This window comes from Apis florea, unplaced genomic scaffold (assembly GCF_048593485.1).
Source record: "Apis florea isolate Af1SG1 unplaced genomic scaffold, ASM4859348v1 contig_3741_pilon, whole genome shotgun sequence".
NCBI classification, from domain to species: domain Eukaryota; kingdom Metazoa; phylum Arthropoda; class Insecta; order Hymenoptera; family Apidae; genus Apis; species Apis florea.
Genome location: NW_028256828.1, coordinates 565,001 through 583,826, shown reverse-complemented (window position 1 = coordinate 583,826; position 18,826 = coordinate 565,001). Strand labels below are relative to the sequence as shown.

General features: G+C 26.6%; 3 protein-coding genes across 5 annotated transcripts in view; all 3 read right to left on the bottom strand.

The window, feature by feature from the left end:
* Nucleotides 1-6: 6 nt before the first annotated feature.
* On the bottom strand, nucleotides 7-9,886 carry Pi4KIIIalpha (phosphatidylinositol 4-kinase III alpha). Its single transcript, XM_012484375.3, has 22 exons — nucleotides 9,754-9,886; nucleotides 8,567-8,960; nucleotides 7,983-8,497; nucleotides 7,557-7,872; nucleotides 6,718-6,942; nucleotides 6,460-6,646; nucleotides 6,143-6,353; nucleotides 5,787-6,041; nucleotides 5,346-5,698; nucleotides 4,809-5,229; nucleotides 4,632-4,739; nucleotides 4,352-4,558; nucleotides 4,009-4,285; nucleotides 3,433-3,925; nucleotides 3,204-3,339; nucleotides 2,782-3,114; nucleotides 2,397-2,684; nucleotides 2,082-2,309; nucleotides 1,651-1,997; nucleotides 1,299-1,575; nucleotides 794-1,200; nucleotides 7-582 (listed from the first exon to the last, which is right to left on the bottom strand). Exons 1-22 carry the CDS (start codon nucleotides 9,841-9,843, stop codon nucleotides 357-359), a joined length of 6,294 nt encoding a protein of 2,097 aa, XP_012339829.1. The 5' UTR covers nucleotides 9,844-9,886; the 3' UTR covers nucleotides 7-356.
* On the bottom strand, nucleotides 9,754-12,506 carry LOC100867357 (zinc finger HIT domain-containing protein 2). 2 transcript variants are annotated; one of them, XM_086914776.1, is made up of 6 exons: nucleotides 12,305-12,467; nucleotides 11,753-12,038; nucleotides 11,378-11,638; nucleotides 11,110-11,313; nucleotides 10,714-11,011; nucleotides 9,754-9,989 (listed from the first exon to the last, which is right to left on the bottom strand). In XM_086914776.1, coding segments are annotated over exons 1-6 (1,101 nt in total). In that variant the 5' UTR covers nucleotides 12,355-12,467; the 3' UTR covers nucleotides 9,754-9,987. The 2 variants fall into 2 exon arrangements, with proteins under 2 accessions (XP_086770902.1, XP_086770901.1); XM_086914775.1 differs by lacking the exon at nucleotides 9,754-9,989 and having other exon boundaries at nucleotides 10,572-11,011; nucleotides 12,305-12,506.
* A 59-nt stretch (nucleotides 12,507-12,565) lies between these two features.
* Nucleotides 12,566-18,826, bottom strand: part of LOC100867475 (uncharacterized) — a 9,059-nt gene continuing 2,798 nt past the window's right edge. The window contains exons 1-3 of one of the 2 annotated variants that reach the window (XM_086914777.1): nucleotides 13,332-18,826; nucleotides 13,070-13,211; nucleotides 12,566-12,982 (exon numbers count right to left, since the gene is read on the bottom strand). The exon at nucleotides 13,332-18,826 is cut by the window's right edge and continues 2,798 nt beyond it. In XM_086914777.1, the coding sequence (XP_086770903.1) occupies nucleotides 12,634-12,982; nucleotides 13,070-13,211; nucleotides 13,332-13,485 (645 nt within the window). In that variant the 5' untranslated portion in view covers nucleotides 13,486-18,826 and the 3' untranslated portion in view covers nucleotides 12,566-12,633. The remainder of the gene's footprint in view (nucleotides 12,983-13,069; nucleotides 13,212-13,331) is intronic. The other variant, XM_003692154.4, reaches the window with a different exon arrangement.

Sequence of the window (18,826 nt, the reverse complement as noted above, 5' to 3'; positions counted from 1 at the left end):
TAAAGATTTATTGAATTATTTTCCCATTTAATATTTAACCGACAACAGTACATAAATAATAAATAGAGGAATGTTTCTTATGTATACACATTTTCTGCTTTACAGCAGACATAGAATAATTTTTCCACTTTATAATACATTATTCTTACATACATACAGAGCACAATGTTTTCATAAAATTTATATAAGTCTAAGAATAACATTGACACTGAGAAGTTTGTACAAACAGCAAATTTAACATTGCTGTATCTAACAATATAGTACATAGTATATTCATTCAACAATTTTTGCAGAAATAATGAATTTCTTCATTATAAATTAACAATTGTCAATGAAAATCACTTAGAAGTAATAATTTAATAAGGAATTTGATTCTGATAATACTGTATCATATCATAAGTTTTCGTACGGAAATTGAGGTAGCTGTTACGTATTACATTGAGCATATAGGCCGCTGCTTCGCGATCAGTTGCTGTCGGCACAAATCTACCGCGTAAAAGTTTTATTGTTTGTCCACGGAAACATGGCAATCCAGTATCAAGCATTAAAGAAACTAAAGAAATAATAGCTTCTTGATAAGGTCTGTAAAAATTATAATTTAATTAGAATTTATAATTAATTCGAAAATTAATTATTTGGAAAGAAAATAGATCTAATTGAATTATTTAACTCTTCTATATATTAAATATTTTTTATAGATTAATTAAATATAATATGTTTAAATTAATACATAAAATTTAAAAGTCTAACATATCTTTTAATTCCAAATTTTTTTTGAATTTATTTTCATTACCTTACGGCAAGGAAAGCTTGTACACATAATTCCATGAACCAACGGAAAGGTGCAGCTTCCATTTTACCTCCCATTACAAGCACCATTTCATCAGTCAGTTTAATATCAGGTTCAAAGCCTAAATTACCTCCAGGCGAACTTTCAAACATAAATCCAAAATCGATATGTATAATATGGCCTTCAGTATCCAACATAATATTACCATTATGGCGATCTTTTATTTGTAAAAGATACGTAATAACGCTATAGGCAGCCATCGATTTTACGAAATTTCGACGTACATTTTGAAATTCTTTCGTTGTTTCATCTCCATAACGTGTAATAAAATATTGATGCATATCAATATCAGTGGTGCGACCAAGTTGATCACGTGAAGTTGCATTAGGTACGCATTCTATGACACCACACTGGAATATGTATTAATATTTTATAATATAATAATAATCATAAAAAATTTAGATTAAAATTATTTCTTATAATTAAAAAGTAAAGTTAAGTAATTTACCCCAGGTGCTGTAGCTACTACTCTATATGGGAACAAAAATAAATTTAATCCAACTTTTTGAAATATATTCTTGAAAATACTGATTACTTGTAAAGCTAACATATCTTGTCTAACATCATCTCCAACTTTAAAAATAGCAGCTTGCCATGTTTCTTTTTCTGATTCTCTTTTAGCATCCATTTTACCATTAGCTGATACTGCTAATGCAATATTTTCTAATTCATTAATTCCATATTTTCGTACTTTAAAGCGCGCTAAAAATGGTGCTTTTGCAGCACTATAAATAATAAAAATATATAAAATAATAATGACTAAGATGCAAAATATAAAGAAAATATTTCAATGTATTTACCTTTGCATAGGAGTTCCACTTTGATAATCAATATCAATTACCATAGCTTCAGGATTAGATGGTAAATAGCAACCTGGTTGTACTTTGATTTTTGATAAAGCTTTTAAACATGCCGATTTACGTTCTGGACCTTTAGGATATGGTCTTATTTCACCTGAAATATTTGTAATCTTTTCGAAAAAATCGAATTCTCTTTCATAAAATTGTTTTGCTGGGCCAGATAATGATCCTAAAATACTTTTTACAAGCGAATCTAATATATCATACAAAATAGGATCTTTAATTTGTTTATCTTCGTCTAAATACATATTTGTATACATATTCCAAATTAATTGATGTGCCACTACCTGTATTAAAAATTAAGCATAACAATAAATTTTAATTTAAAAACAACTAAATTATGTAAAATATGATATATATATAATATTCACTTGTGAACGTTTAGCAATTTTTTTTATAAATTCTATTACATAACCCATAGTATCATGGCGTACAGCTTGTACAAGTTGCGGTATATAGAAAAGTACAGCATCTGCTGGATAGCTACTTAGCACCTCTACTGCATATTGTGCAGATATTGGATGATGAGGAAATTGACGAGAAAAATATGCTAAAGCTTGAATAGGTGATACTCTTTCCCATGTTAGCATATATACCAACTAAAACATATTGAAATAATAAATTAGAATATATAGTTAGTAAAAAGTAATAAAAGATTTTTGAAAATCTTTAAAAAAATATCTTACTTCAGGTACATCATTAAGTAATGTATCAGTTGTAACAAGATACTGTAAAGCTTCTGGGACATGCATAACTGGTACAGGTTTAAGACGAACAAGACCACATACTTCTTTAATAATAATTTCTGAATTTTTTAATCGAACTGGTAAAAATATAGCAAGTACAGGACTAATTTCCCATGCAAGCCGCGTATATTCACGCCATCGATCATTCATACCCTTAGCGCGCCATTCTGCAATACTTGATTCACCAGGAAGTGCAAGTTCTTGTCTTCCACTAGGATTTCTCCAAACCTATAATTTAAAAATATATATAAAATATAATTTAAAAAATATTAAATAATGTTGAAAAAATTAAGAAAAGTATATGAAGTGTAAAATTAGAACTTACTAATAACATTTCTATTTCAACTGCCAGCAGTTCAAGAATCAAATTTCTTTTCTTTATATAATCCTTTACAAAAACATTAGCATTCATAACACGTTTACTACGATTACTACGTTTACCTAATGTATTACTACTAGTAGACATTGGAACTGTATTAATCCATACACTCGTTGGTGTTTTTGAAAATTCACTATTAGTAGTACCTAAAGCTGTACTTAATGAACTAATTGTTTCGCTAGGTCCAAAACCACCAGTTGAATATGACTGGGGTGTTAAAATTTCAAATTCACTTTCATTACCCGTCATTACTAAATATTTTTTATCACTATGCATTACCTAAAATGTGATAAAATAAATATTATTAAACAAATAGAAATAAATAGAAAAAATTTAATATTTTTCTAAATTAAAAATATCTTACTGACTTGCCAAAATCGTATAAGCGTAACTAAATCTTCGTGTAATTGTTCTAATTCTTGTGTTGGTACTTGACGATCTCGACAAAAATAATCCAAACAGTTACAATATACACGTTCTCGTAACACATTTTTGCTTAATGTTCTATAAATAAAATTAATTATTTGATTATTCAATAAGTTAATATTCAATTTATATTGAATTTTTCATGATACGTATATGAAATACAATGAATACCTTGATAAAATATCACCTTGAAGAAGAAGTAATCCACAAGAAAGCAATTTAAAGCGTACTCCAATTGCGGCGACATGGCGACTCATTCCAGGTTCCTCACCAGAAGCACCAACAGTCATGGGCAGTGACCGATGTAATAATATAACAATCATGTCAACTGTCTCCTGACAGCAATATTTAGCAGTTTCAATTAATTCTACAATAAATGTAACCCAAATATCGTGAGGTTTGACTTGGGGAGGATTTGGACCTAATTTGCAACCTTCGTATATTGCCAGAGGACTAACTTCTTCTTCATCTGGTGCAAACAAACCCATTCTTTTGTCAACAGTATATTGCCATGCAACAAACATTTCTTGTAAGAAACGTAATTTTAAATCTGGTCGTACAGTTAGTATCCATTGCCAACATTCAACTGCTGTAGTCATAGCTGCAGGAGTGAACAATTCAATCTGCGAAGAAGCTACTGTATGTAACAAACGTCTATGTGTTCCTGAATAGAATAGAAATTATAATATTGCAAATTATATAAGAAATAAGAATAGCAATTTTTAAAAAATTATTGTTGCAAATTACCAGGCATAGATATTAATAATGCAGTAGCACGCCATAGAGCGCTACGATGCGTAACATCATTTCGTGCACGGCAAGCCATCCATACAGCATCGATTAATAAATCTACAACTTTGTTCCTAATTTCTTCGAATGATATTTCAGAAGTAGATGATTCGGTTTGCGCTAATGATAACATTCCTGCTATTTCTCCGGCATATCGTGATCGTGTTGACATCATTGACAGAAGCCACGAACTGGCTCCTTTTGGACCTTTTGGTCGCTTATCTAATGAATTGGTCTATAAGAAATATATTTTATTATTTTTAAAATAAGATATTTTAAAATATTAAAAATATCATTTTACATTTGGTAAGGCCGAGGTTGGTATAGCAAGATCTACAAATTCAAGAACTGAATCCGTAGATAAACATAAACCAGAATGATGTTTTAATCCAGAAGATGGAATTTGATTTACATATTCCTGTAAATGTGATCTAGTAGCTTGAGGTGCCCATTTCATAGCTTCTTGTACTATACCTTTACACCTTGCAGTAAAATCTTTTACAATTATCTACATAATATAATTTAATTTCAGTATTTGTATAATTAATATATCTAATATTAATATATATATATATATATACCTCTCTAGCTTCGAGTGTATCCATAAGTTCAATACTATATGGTGTACTAGGTATTCGTAAAATTGGTGTTTCTTCATTTGGATCAATTTGCAATGAAAACGATAAAATCTATATACATATAAATAATAATTTAATTGAACATAATAACATAAATATAGAATAAAAAAGAATTCATACTTGTAATATATCCAACATGCTCCAAAGCACTTTACAATTCCATAAAAGATGCGGAAATGCATCCACCAATGCACTAAGATATTTATCCGCTATGCGTCTAATTTGTTTATGTACATGATTAAAATATACTAAGAGGAACTGAGCATGATTTTCGAGTTCTTTTTCACGTCGTTCATCTTTTGGTTTACGCTGCATAACATCTTTGAATTTCACAAAGACAGAATCAGCAACACAACAAATACATTGCCACATACCGCTTTTATCTTTTTGTAAATCTGTATCACATAAATATTCCATTATTGGTTGTAAACTAGGTTCAGAACTGTTTGCCACTCTCAGTGTCTCTAACCAATAGACCGATAATAAATATGTACATTGTGCAAATTGTAATTTTGTCACATATTGTGATATATCGTTTGTTCTGTAAAAAAAAAAAAAAAAAAAAAAAATAATGCTTATAATATATACTAATTCTTTTGATATAATAATTCTTTAGAACAAATTTACAAAATTAACAAAATGAATAAAAATATTTACCGAGTACTTAATTTTAATATTTGACTTCTTAATTCTTGTAATTCATTCAAAGAAACACTATCATTGCGTACAGCTGAAGTATATTGTAATTCTCTCATTTCAAGTCGTGCACTAGTTTGTGAAATAAGATAAGGCGACTTTACAGCAATTTCTTTAACACCTTCGTACCATTCTGCGGGCCACAATCGCGGTGCTTGATCGCCAGCAAAACCCATCACGACACAATAAAGCCAGAAATCTTTAAAAAGCTTTAAAAGTCTTTTTTGTGGATGTCTGATCGGTGGAAGTCGCCGTAGTAATATAGCAATTACAGGAATGAGCACACCTAAATTTCCTGCGCTACTTGCTGTTTTCTGATATATATTATGTAAAATATAAGAATTATAATAAAATTTTGTAAATTGCCATATAATTATTAATTAAGTCATCAATTATAATTACCGTCATAGAGACATTATTTGATGCTTTATCACTGGCACGTTTACCTTCTAATCCTAACTGAACAAAAAGTTCGAGCAAATGAAGTAATAAATCATTTAATTCTGTTTCACCTTGGAGATTCGCTGCTATATTTGCAAGAGCATTTGTGACTGCTTTAGCTACATGACAATATTGCTTTCGATCATCATTAGAAGCATAAGTTGCCGTACTTGAACCCAATGACATAGAAAACATTTGCATTATGCCTTCATAAATCTGAAAAAAAAATATATTTCTATATTTTACATAATATAATAATTTATATATGAAAATTTTATCAATTTATTTGGTAATTGTTAATTAATCTTAAAATGAACCTTTGATTCGCATTTCGCAATAATCATACATCCTAATTGATCCACGATCAGAAAATCAAGATCACTCGGAGTACGACAAAATAATTGTTGAAAAAATGGGAATATTGTACGCATAGTTTTTGGGGTATCTTTCAACGCAACAGCGACATGCCCCAACATAATTACTATATTTTTCGAAATTAATTCGCTATTCGACCTGTCATCAGATTCACTAAAAGTATTGAAATAAATAATTGAGATATTGTAACTAAAACATTCAAAAACAAAATTCAGAAAAAAATGAATAAAATGTATAAACGAAAAAATATTTATAATACCCGTCGCATATATCAGCAGCAAATAATCTATTCGAGACACTAGCAACTAATGCCGGTACACAATCCGGATTAACAGAATGAGCAGCTTCTAAAGCAATACAAAGATTACCAATAGCTGCATCTCGTAATTTCTCAAAGGCTGTTTGTATCGACGAAGTAGTTTGTTTCGAATCTTGTATATCTTTCCCTTAAAAAAAAAATTTTTCATATATATTACAGCATTACAATATAATATGTTTATTAAAGATTTTATGCCACCTCTTTCACTTTGTTGACGATGTAATTTAAGTAATATAGGCGATGGAACAACAAGAAAATCTCGAAGATAATATATAGATGTACTTGCAATATTAGGAAATTTTTGCGCTAATTTTCCTAATCCTTCAAGGCATACCATTAATAAAGGCATATGTGCCAGCACCAGTTTTGGTCCATGATTAGAATTAATCTTTTCAACTAAACGTCCGCATAAACTATCTGCACCTGTAAATAATATCTAATTCCATAAATAATATTTGCAAATGTAACCCTACTATTATTCGTAGGCCAGATAATTTTTGTTAATTCTAAAAATTTTTCCCAGAAAATGAAGAGCACTGTATAGAAATTACTCTTTCAATAATTTAAAACAGCAGTGCATAGAAATATATAAGTATGTATATATTGTTGTAATAGTCTTATGTATGAATTTGTCGCTTATTTTCGCATTAATAATTGAACAAACAGTTAAAATTAGCTAAGAGAATTATGTTTAGTGGAATAACAATTAAATTAACGGCGTTAATGTAATATCAAAGTAGGAATTGTATTCGTTAGTTAAAAATTATTGAAGGTTATCAGAGATGTGGGATAATCAATCGAAATGCAATATAAGCTAAATTCGAATACCCTCGCCAATCAGCATTGAACTGATATCTGCGAATAGCGCGGACAAATCATACTGGTCTCTCACTGGAAAAATAACGTAATGATCTACATATAATCCTACCAATGCAGATTTATTTATATTTATATTTAAATAATTTTATTAAAACATAATAAGAATATTAAACATATATGGTTTTCCAGGCTATATTAAAGTGTTGATTTAAACTTACCAGTTTCATCACCAATTGCCCAAACAAGAAGATCAACACAAGCAGAATTAGCCATAACGTTTACTTTAAATCTATTTACAGTTCGGAAATTAGTATCCATGTCCTCGCGTTCGCTTGCATCATGTTGACGCGATTGCAATTCTGTTTGACCAGATAAAAATAGACCTTTTACAAACTCTTGTACATCCCTTGTAAATGGAGTAGGCAAATCGCGTTGATTTTGTAATAGTTCTCGCAAAAGAGCAACCATTACTAAATTCATTGTTTCACTAAATGTACGATAAGGAAATATTTGCACCTGTCCAGAATTGTAAACCTAGATAAAAATTTAATCAAGTGGTATTTATATTAAATAAAATTAATAATGTAACATTGTATTTTATTATAAATTTTATTATAATTTTATTATAAAATAATATAACTAACTTGTTGAGTTTCTTCATCGAGAAATGTTAAAATTTCTTTAGTAAGCAATTTTTTTGCTAAAGCCAATACACTTTGTAAATGTACTACATTAAATTGCATACCAGCTCTTCTCTCAGGACTTTCATTGCATCTCATTTGAGGAAATTGGTTGAAACTTGATCCATATCGACTAAAAAAATATGTGGGTGGATCATAAGGTACTGATGAATAAGATTGTAATGATGGTCGTTTAGCACAGGGATATTCGTGATCCCCGATCAATAAACTTGGTGCAGTATCCACAATCGGATGAGGATTCAAATTACCACTTAACGACCGAGGAATAATTGGTCGAAAGTTCGAAAAACTATGTTGCTTTCTATCTGATATTAAACGCGTTTCTGTATTTGGTTTTAAGAGAGGTGGTTCCGGTCTCGGGAAAATACGACATAAAAGAGGTGGATCAGTGTATGCAAAGCGACCCATAGATCGAGCTAAACCGATTAATACTGGAACTAGACATTTACACAATGACACTAAAAAAATATATATATATAAATATAATTATAATAAAATATAGTTAGCGATAAAAAGGGAATATCTACATTTTGCTTGCATCCCTCTATTGCCATTTTGATCTTTGTATCCTCTAATGAGATTTGTTAAAACTGCAAGTATTTCTACTTGAGTAGAAATGATTTCTTCACGTACTGGTTCACATCTAGCTGCAACATCACTAAGTAATGTATTTAAACAAAAACTAAAACGTTCAGCAACAGGAATACGTTCACTAGGTGAACATTTGATTTCATCCAACCATACAGCTTTTGGAAGACCACGTAATAATCGTAAAAGATAAGGTAATATTTTATCCCGATGTTGTAGACCAGATTCCAAAAAGTATATTCCCAATGCAATAGTTGCATCTTGACCTCTTTGATCTAATCTATATATACCTTGAGTAGATTCTTGTGGGCATAACTTGAATAATTGTGTGATCTATATTAAGAAAAAATTTTCTTTAATTTTTAATTCTACATTATTAATATAATTATTTAAATCAAATATATTTAAGAAAAACTTCTATAGATACAAGTAAGATAGCAAATTTTTTCTTATTAATATTAATTGTATTTATAATGATATTTATTAATTGTCAGCATAATTTAAACTAATTTTAATAAATAATAATAATAAATAATAAATAATAATTAAATTATTAAAATATAATTAAAATATTAATAATCTTATTTAATAATTCAATAAAGGATATTTATATGTTTTTTTTAATTTAAAAAAATATAATAAACACTCACATAACATAAATATCGAAAATCATTTATTTAAAATCAAATATATATGAGTTACATAAAATTATAATATAAAACAATATATTATTTGATTAAAAAATGTTTCATGTTTAATTAATTATTTAATTAAAAGTAATAATTAGAAAATTAATTAGAAAATAATTAATCAATAAAAAAAATTAAAATATCTGATAATAAATAAAAAATGTTTTGCAATTTTTTATTTACAAAGTTGTATCTGCAAAACAATTGTTTAAAATGAATTATGTCTGTAACATATATTATAACTCATTTATTTAGAAACATAATAACGTCAATAATTAATTACAATGAATTGATTGTCTGAATTACATCATGAGATGACATATCAGAATATTAGCTGACATATTCTTGAAATTAACCTAATTCTAATTAAATGTCAAATTTTTTTTGATACGTAAATATCATTTTAATTTACAATACAAGATCAATAATTAACATACCTTTTCTGATGATGTAGGTTTAATTGCTGCTAAACATCTAGCTAAATGTTGGACGGCTTTCGAGAAAAACAATTTCTCGTCTGCCACCATTTTGCCCACTGTCTACTTGCTGTATGATTATATTTCTCGTAAATATCGTCTGCTTGTTTCATTGACAAGGCGCCTTCTGTTATTCGATTTATCGATTATTCAAATTCGATATTTAAATTTCCGCAAATTCGATTTTCAGTTTATTTCTAAAGAATAATAAGGTATTATATATATGTATTTATAATATCAATAATGAATTTTAATAATCAAAATCTTATGTATTTCATACAACTCTATAAAATTATATTTAATTAAATGGAGAAAAATTAGAAATAGAATAAAAGTGAAATTTGAAAAATATAAAAATTTAAGATATTAATTATTATTATGATTGTAACTTAAGAATATAATAATAATATTTTTACGAAAAAAAGATAATTATTTATGTAGTGATTTAAGTAATAATATATATTAAATTTATTTATATTATATATTTTTACATTTAATGAATGTATTATTTGATTTATTTGACGATTAATAGAAATCGATAGTAAATTAAAAGTTGATATATCGATTTAAAAGTTGATATATCGATTTTATTTCTTGAAGTCACAGTTTGAATTTGTACTGTTAATGTTACTGACATGTGAATGAACGAACGGATTAATTTTTAATTTTAACATATAAAAATTTTTACGAAAAGTGCGAAAATATCAAGAGTGTTAAAAATGATACTGAAGGAAAGATTTGGTGAGTGAATTTATCAAAAATTTAATTCAATTATGAAATTGAATAAAAATATATAACTTTAATTAATAATATTTTGTGAATGAATTATAAATATTTAAAATTATATTATTATTATATATTATATTATTATTATTTATAATTATTATATTAAATATATTTATAAATACATATTTATATTACAATTTTTAGTCCATGATAAATAATATTCCAATTTTTTGCGATATAAAAAAAGCATTTTTTTTGATAAATTTATATTATCAATCTTATATCGAACAAACTTTTTGAAAAATTTTTTATTTCCAATGTCATTTTTATCTTTTGATATTTCTTTTGTTGCTGCTAATAATAATCTATATAACTCAGAAAGTGCAACAGCAATATACAAATATTTCCTTTCTTTTTCGGAACCTTGCATTATTATATTGCCAGCTTCCTTGAAAATTAATAAAGTTTGTTCATCTTGTGGTAACCAATTACACTGAAAACAATTAAAAACAAACTTACTTTTATTACTTTTACTACTTTTATATTTTTATTTTTTATTATTTTTTGAATATTAAATATTATGAAACTTACACTAATGATTTTATGAACAACAGAAGTTATTGCTGATTCTGAATTTTCATAAATTTTATTGTATTTCATATTTTCACTGAGATCAAGAAAAACAATTGTAGCTTCTACTGGACAATTTAAATAGTCACCATTATAATAATTTGCTATGTATGCATATGCATAGATTACATTTATTACATTATATTTAACATTTGGAGAAGCTTTCTGTAAGAAATATTTTAATTTCTATAATATTATATTACATTAAGCTTTTAATATATTTTATTACCTGTAATTCATTAAATATTGGAACATCTATTAGCGGAGGAAGTTTCTGTGCTTGTTCATCATACGTTTGATCCATATCTTCAACAAGCTTCTTTTTCGTACAATGAATCCACCATGGAATCCATTTTGGTAAAAATTTATCTATATCACCATTTTTTATTAAAGCTTCAAATTCTTGTTTCTCAGCATTTGTTAATACAGACCATACTTCATCTGCATTATCCAAATTTATATCATAAAGTCTTTTTTCTAAATCTGATATCTAAAAAAGAAATAGTTCAGATATTAATATTAGATATTTAAATAAGAATAAAGAAACAAATTGTTGTGTCATCAAGATGATACAAATTATTATATCAATATGAATTCAATTTACATTCTCTTCATCATCTGAATCTAATTGTTCTTCTGATTCTTCATCAATTTCATCATTTTCCAATGTTTCCATATCTTCTAAATCTTGTTCATGTAGTCTTTTGAGAATTTTTAACATTTTTTGTCTATCTTCTGCATCTTTTTCTTGAGATTTGAGCTCATTTATTACACATTGCTTATAAAAACTTTCTGAACATTCTAAATGAGCTTCTGATTTATAGCAATCAGCACTGCAATATTTTATCTCACATCGTGGACAAGTATATATATGAGAGCGTTTATTACATCTAAAAATAAATAAAAAGTTCTAAACAATGTATTTTTCATGAATTTTTTATATTAATATAAATATTATTATATATTATTATATATTTATGATATAAAATTTTTAAATTTGAAAAAATTTTCCAAAAAATACTTAAAATGATTTAAAAAATAAATTCTTAGCCTTGCTATTTTAAAATTATTTAAATATATATAAATATATAATATATAATATATAAATATTTATAACAGTTTATAACAGTTTGAGGTTAATAATATGGATACGTGCAATTTGCAAATATTATTTATATTTGTAAAATTTGTTTCTTGATTATTCATTATTTTAAATTATTCTTAAATTATTCAATTTAACAGCATTAATATTAATTTAATAATTTCTTAATTTTAAATGTCTAAGACGTAATAATCATTTTCAAACGTGTTACGTGATTTGCACTATATACCACATAAGTTAATATCGTAATAAAAATAATCTTTAGATGTATAATAGAAAATTTATATGTTAAGAAGGGAAAAATATATTTTCAAATTTAAGATTTATATATAAATCCATTTATTTATATATGTGCATTACAAATTAATTTATAAGTAATAATATTACGAACCTAACCTATTGTTAGGTTTTTCGACTAAAGTACCATTTTTCAGTTTCTTATAATTAAATTCAACTTCTTTTCGTTTGTTTGTCCAAGCTTTAGTATCTATTTTTGATAATATATGTTCAGGATCTACAGCCACTTCTTTACATTTTAATAAATTTGCTTTTTCTTCTATATTTGTTTCTATTTTTCTTTTCTTTTGAAACTTTGGAAAATCTTCTTCAACTATTAAAAACTCTGATGAAGAATTGAGCAATTTTATACCATAATTATTACTTTCATTATCTTTTTCATTTATAATATTGTCTGTCTTTTTCTTCTTTATTTTAATGGATCTGAAAAATTCTCTTAGTATGTAAAAAATAAATGAAAATTATTTAATGTGGATAATTTAAATTCAAATTAATAATTATATATTTTAAATAATTACGTACTTTTCTAATATTTCATCTAATTTTTTTGCAACATAATTTTGAAATGTTGGAGTCACACCAAAATTGGAAAATGTATCTTCATACTCTAATTTTTTTCTTAATGATATGGGATTTATTACACTATTAATTTCTATTGAATTACCTAAAAAAAAAAAAAAAAGAAGAAAAGAAAAATTGCCGTTTATTAGAAATTCTATGATAAAAAATAAAGAATTATAATGATTAAGATATGAAGATATGAAAGTGAGGTTATAATACTTACGTTCATCGGGCTTTTTAGAAACATCTGCGTTTTTAAATTTTTCGTTGGAAAAATAGTGTTCTTTTAGAAGTTGATGATCAGTTGCTTCTTTTATTGCATTTTTTGATATTTCATCTTCAGAACTACTTGAATCGTCATTGTTTTTCTCTAACATTGTTCTCGAATGTTTCGATATCAATCGATAATCGAATTTAAATTCTACAATGTCGTACACATATTATAATTTGTATTACTTTTTATATCTATAGTTTAATCAATTATTTCATCAAAAAAAAAAAATAAATAAATAAATAAAAAAATTAAAAATGAAATTGATTATTTAATTAACTCATTGCCGAAATTTGTTTATTAGTTAGTAGTTATAAATTTTTTGTACAGAATGTGAGTACTTGAAATGCGTGTAAAGATGTTCGTATATTGTACAATTATTCAGTAGGAATATCCTTCGTTAGCAATTAAAAACACAAGTCTCAAATATTTCCATACTTGAAAGGCATACAGTGGAGGAATAATTAATTACTATATACTTTAATATAAATTTAAAACTAACATAAATTATACTAAATATTTTTCACACATTTTTATTTTTATTTTAACTTGAAAAAGATAATGCATTTTTTTTTAAATAATAGAAATATAAGAAAAATAAAGTGAAATTACATTACAATAATAAAATTATTATTAAATGGGATCGTTAAGAAAATGGTGATAAAATACTAAAAGATTAGTAGATTCACCAAGAAAAGAAAACAATAATAAATCTTGAAACAATTCTAAAAATATTTAGCATTACATATCTTGTATCGTGTCGTTAAATTTTATTCGTTAATTTTAATCATTTTGATTGAATTTTATTATTGTATCGTTATAACCACATATTTAACGCCACATGTACAAAAACTCGATCATTTCGAAGAAATACCTACATCTCAATGAAGTGAAAATTGAAATAAAATTAAAATTAAAATAAAAATAATAAAAAAATAAAAACGATGGCAATAGTAATTATGAGATAAAATAATGAATGGGTTAATCATCGATGAAAAAAAAAATGAATGTTCGGAGTATTGGAAGTGTGTATCTTAAACATAAACAATGATGTATTTTAAAATATTATAATTATTCTCTATTCGAGAAGGAAACATTTCGACTATTTTTTAAATTATGTCAACGTGTTTAACGATAAGATTAACAAGAATTACAGGCGCAAATTATCTTCAATCGTTTCTGACCTATTCGATGCTGGCTTGAAAGGAACAATTCGTAGAGACTTGTGGTCTAGAAACTAAATGGACGGGCGAAGTTGAATATTGCCAACGATGTTTATGTACACGATTTAATGATCGTTTTTTTCTTTTTCTGTTTTCTTTCTCTCTCGTCCTCCCTAATAATTCAATCTTAATCTAAATACATTTAATAATATATTCTCACTTTGCATCATCATTTCTTTTTCTTTTTCTTTATACTTTTTTCTTTTTATTTTAATGCGCTTCTGAGAGATTTCATATACACTGTTTTTTTTTTGTATATTTATGTATATATGTATACGTATTTTCTTTTGCACATTTCTTAATTTAAATGATTATAATCATTTTTTACTTCCTTCTTTCTCATTTTCTTTTCCTTCTTAAATAATAATTGTAAAATGTATAAAATATACAAGGAGCAGTTCACGAGTATATTTTATACAGATATACATTTTCGCGTAAAGATATTGTATAGGTGTGTATATGTGTACGTATGTCTCACTTTTATTTCCTCTAATATTATTTTTGATGTGTGCATTGGCTCTTTTGGCTTTCGTTTGTCAATCTGTTTCTCGCATTTATGTATGTATGTATGTATATGTATATGTATATTTACGTGTATGACATCGTATGTATACTTATTATACTTATGTATATGTATATTTCTTTCTCGTCGTCGTACCTCAATGTACAGTAATGTTTTATTTTATTTTTTATAATTTTTTATTTCTTTGCTAAGGCATTCGTTATGGCAAGTATATTTTAAAAGTGCTGATGTCTAAACGCGCGTGAATACTTATAGTTTTCTGTTTTTTTTCATTTTCGTACAATTTATAAAAGTATATTGGCCAGTTATATAACTTCTAATTAGCCAGCTACGTGTTCACTTAAAAAACGATTCGCTCGTTAGAAAAAGAACTAATCTGCTTCGTATTTTTTCTTTTTTTTTTTTTTTCTTTTTTCTTGTTTCATTAATTGTAACCGTTCTTATTTTTTTTTATTGTAGTTTTATTTATTTCGCATTTAATTCAATTGCGCCTTATAATCCGCGGCCACTAATTATTTTTTTTTTTTTTATACTCTCTATTTTGCATGCATCTTTACTCTTATGCTCGTTATTCGATTATTTCTGTAATTAATTTTTTTTTTTAATTATCCTTTAATAAAATATATTTAATCGCAGGCTAGAGAATCGGAAACAAGAAGATGTATACGTATATGTCTGAAGAATTATAATGTATTCCTTCGCTAGAATCTTTTCATATTTTATTTTATTTTTTTCATTAATTCATTTTTTTATTTTTCGACTATAATGGAATTATAATTGAATGTGGTCATAGTTTTTTCCCCTCATTTCTCCTTGTTTACACCGACATAACGAACACAAAAACTTTCATCGGTGTAATGTGTATATATATATGTATGTATATATGTGTGTATATGTGTATGACAAGTTATGGATGATAAAATTATTTCGATTAAATTCCAACCCTTCAATTTAACTTATTTCAATTTAAACTTCTTATTCGCTTCTCTTTTAACGAAATTCATCTTTATCGTACGCACGCGCGCATATACACTTACATGTATGTGAATACATGTGTATATATATATATATTTTTTCTTTTGTTTTGTTTCTTTATAATCGCAAAACATAATTTGCCCTTTTAAAGAGGCGATTGGATCACTCTTGCGAACAATGGTGTAGTGAATATAATTTTAGGTAAAACAATTTAATGATAACTCTCTAGTTGTCATCTGCCGACCGTTCGTTAAACATTAATTTAACACGCGAAAAAAGAATTTTTGATATTTCAATTTATTGAAGGCGAACATTTGATATGATAGAATATTTCTTATTTAAATAATTAATAAACGTTACATTTTATTTTAATAAATAAAGTTTTAAATCTATTAATATATTTTTCTCATATTACAAATGTAAGATTTTCTTTAAAAGAGAATCATACAAATTAAATTGTCTCGTAATAGATAGATTGAAACGAAAATTACAAAATTAAATTAAGAGAAACGACTAGAGAGTCAACCATAATGAAGAGATATTTTTTTTTTAAATAGAATCGAAATGTAATATCGTTATAAAACAATCCAGATCAAGTCTTGGAATGTAAATTCTGTATTGATACTACACCATTGAATTTCATAACAAGACGGAGTTACAATAGAATGAAAATGTACATATTTTAACTTTTATCAATCGCAAACATCGCATTAACTCGAACATTTTTTTTTATAATCTATCACCTTTTATAATTCTACCTCTTCGAATGATTAGAACGATTCATCCCGGAGCGACAGGAATATTCGATCGATCTTTAATCCTTTGCGCACTCGATTCGTTTGTTTTGTTCGATTAATTGTGGTTCGATATCCATTTCTATTGAACGAATGAATCTTTGTCAAAATTACTATAAGTCCTATTTATATTCTGTGAGTAGAAATTACTATCTTTGTGATGTCTCTTCTTTTTTTTTTTCTCTCTTTTCTCTTCTCTAAATTTTAAAGTGAAAGATTCAAGGGTTGAAGACACGAGCAAAGGAGCGTGGTCGAGTGCGAAAAGTTAAACACCGATACGGAACTCAATAATTGAACGATAATTCGTTAATTGCTTCACTTCATTTTTTTTTTTCTCATTTTTATCTGATTCCATATTATTCGCTTTTACAATTATTTAGTGCATCTTGAACAAGCACCTATTATGAGCTCTTAATTTTTATATCCGCTACTACGCTTGCTTTTTTTTTTTTTTGTTATAGAGCTGCATTCCTCTCTCTCTCTCTCGCTTTTTCTCTCTTTCGCTCGCTTTATCTCTCTTGCTCTCTCCTTCTCTCTTCGCATCACGCGTTCTCGTCGATTTTTACATCGAACGAAATCGTCGATGAATTTATTCAGCAAATTCCGCGAAAAACGTGTTTTTATTATTATTATTATATATATATATTTTATATATATATTTTTTTTTTTTGTAACAAACTTAGCGAACGATGTCTAATTAGAAAAACGTCAAGAGATTCGTACCAGCGCTTGCGTGTAGCATACATACTTACATAGATTCATACAATAAGCGCGATACGACCAAGATGCACGCTTATGGTGTGAATTTTGTAGAAAACTCTTTCGTAGAAAATTGACGCTAGGGTAATGTTTTATTTTCTCTCTCTCTCTCTCTCTCTCTCTCTCTCTCTCTTTCTCTCTTAATTAATCGCGCACGTCCTCTTTCGCTCCGCTTCTCAGTCGTTCAATCGTACATCCATTCTTTCTCTCATATATATATATATTTTTTTTTTTTATAATTTTTCTTTATTACATTTGTTTTTCTTTGTTTTTTTTTTTTTTTTTTTTTTTTTTACAAGGCGCTACTATGTTTCTCGCATGACGAGAATGATTTCTACACGGTGGCACACACTTCTAAATCGATTTAACGATGATCTCTACCTTGTATCCTTGTATGTATCTTGTTTGTTACGTTAAAAACAAATTCCTATTCGAGTTTCTAATTACTGATTCTTTCATAGCGTAACACAAAGATTAAGATCAAGGATTATAAATAACAAGACGCTATTATATTATTCGGATAATTTTAATTGTAAATTTGATAAAAATTATTATTAGAATTTCTATAGAAATGAGAATATTTCTCGTATAAAAGAACTATGATTCGATCTTTAATCTTTTCGAAACAAATAATATTAATATATAAATTATATTTTATGCTAAATTAAATTTTTTTATATTCGCTTATTTCACTTTTTCGTCTCAATAAACAAAAAAAAATATTGAGAAAATTAGAATTTGTCCATTGTCATATTATCTATTATTAAAATCATTATTAAAATTCTTGAATTAAAATATGAATTAAATTTTTCGTATTATTACATACACCATGAAAGAATTAATTATCTAATCAGATCAAAAGATCGAGAAAATGAGAGGAATATAACGAGATAAATTACGGTGGCTAAATTCTACTAATGATATCTACAAGGCGATCGACATGTCGATCGATCTGCGATAACGAACTTTAATATCTTCGATTTCGTTGTTTCAATCACTTATGCACATGTGTATATGTGTATGCGTAATGTGTACGCTTGTGTTACATGTAATTTATTCGAGCAAAATTATTGAATATTAAAATTATCGGGATAATGTCGTCATTTACTCGTGATCTATAACACATCTATGGTTCAAAGCATTGTTGCGTGTCACCCTGTAGAGATCACCGAA

What these genes read in the sequence shown, in the direction of transcription:
- LOC100867357 (XM_086914775.1), bottom strand. Translation starts at nt 12,354, where the DNA reads ATGAATAATCAAGAAACAAATTTTACAAATATAAATAATATTTGCAAA. An exon ending in ATAAATAATATTTGCAAATT is followed by an intron (nt 12,039 to 12,304) that starts GCACGTATCCAT and finishes ATTTATTTTTAG; the next exon opens with ATGTAATAAACGCTCTCATA. An exon ending in CAATATTTAATGAATTACAG is followed by an intron (nt 11,314 to 11,377) that starts GTAATAAAATAT and finishes TATTTCTTACAG; the next exon opens with AAAGCTTCTCCAAATGTTAA.
- Pi4KIIIalpha (XM_012484375.3), bottom strand. Translation starts at nt 9,843, where the DNA reads ATGGTGGCAGACGAGAAATTGTTTTTCTCGAAAGCCGTCCAACATTTA. An exon ending in AGTGGAACTCCTATGCAAAG is followed by an intron (nt 1,576 to 1,650) that starts GTAAATACATTG and finishes TATTATTTATAG; the next exon opens with TGCTGCAAAAGCACCATTTT. An exon ending in TAGTAGCTACAGCACCTGGG is followed by an intron (nt 1,201 to 1,298) that starts GTAAATTACTTA and finishes TACATATTCCAG; the next exon opens with TGTGGTGTCATAGAATGCGT.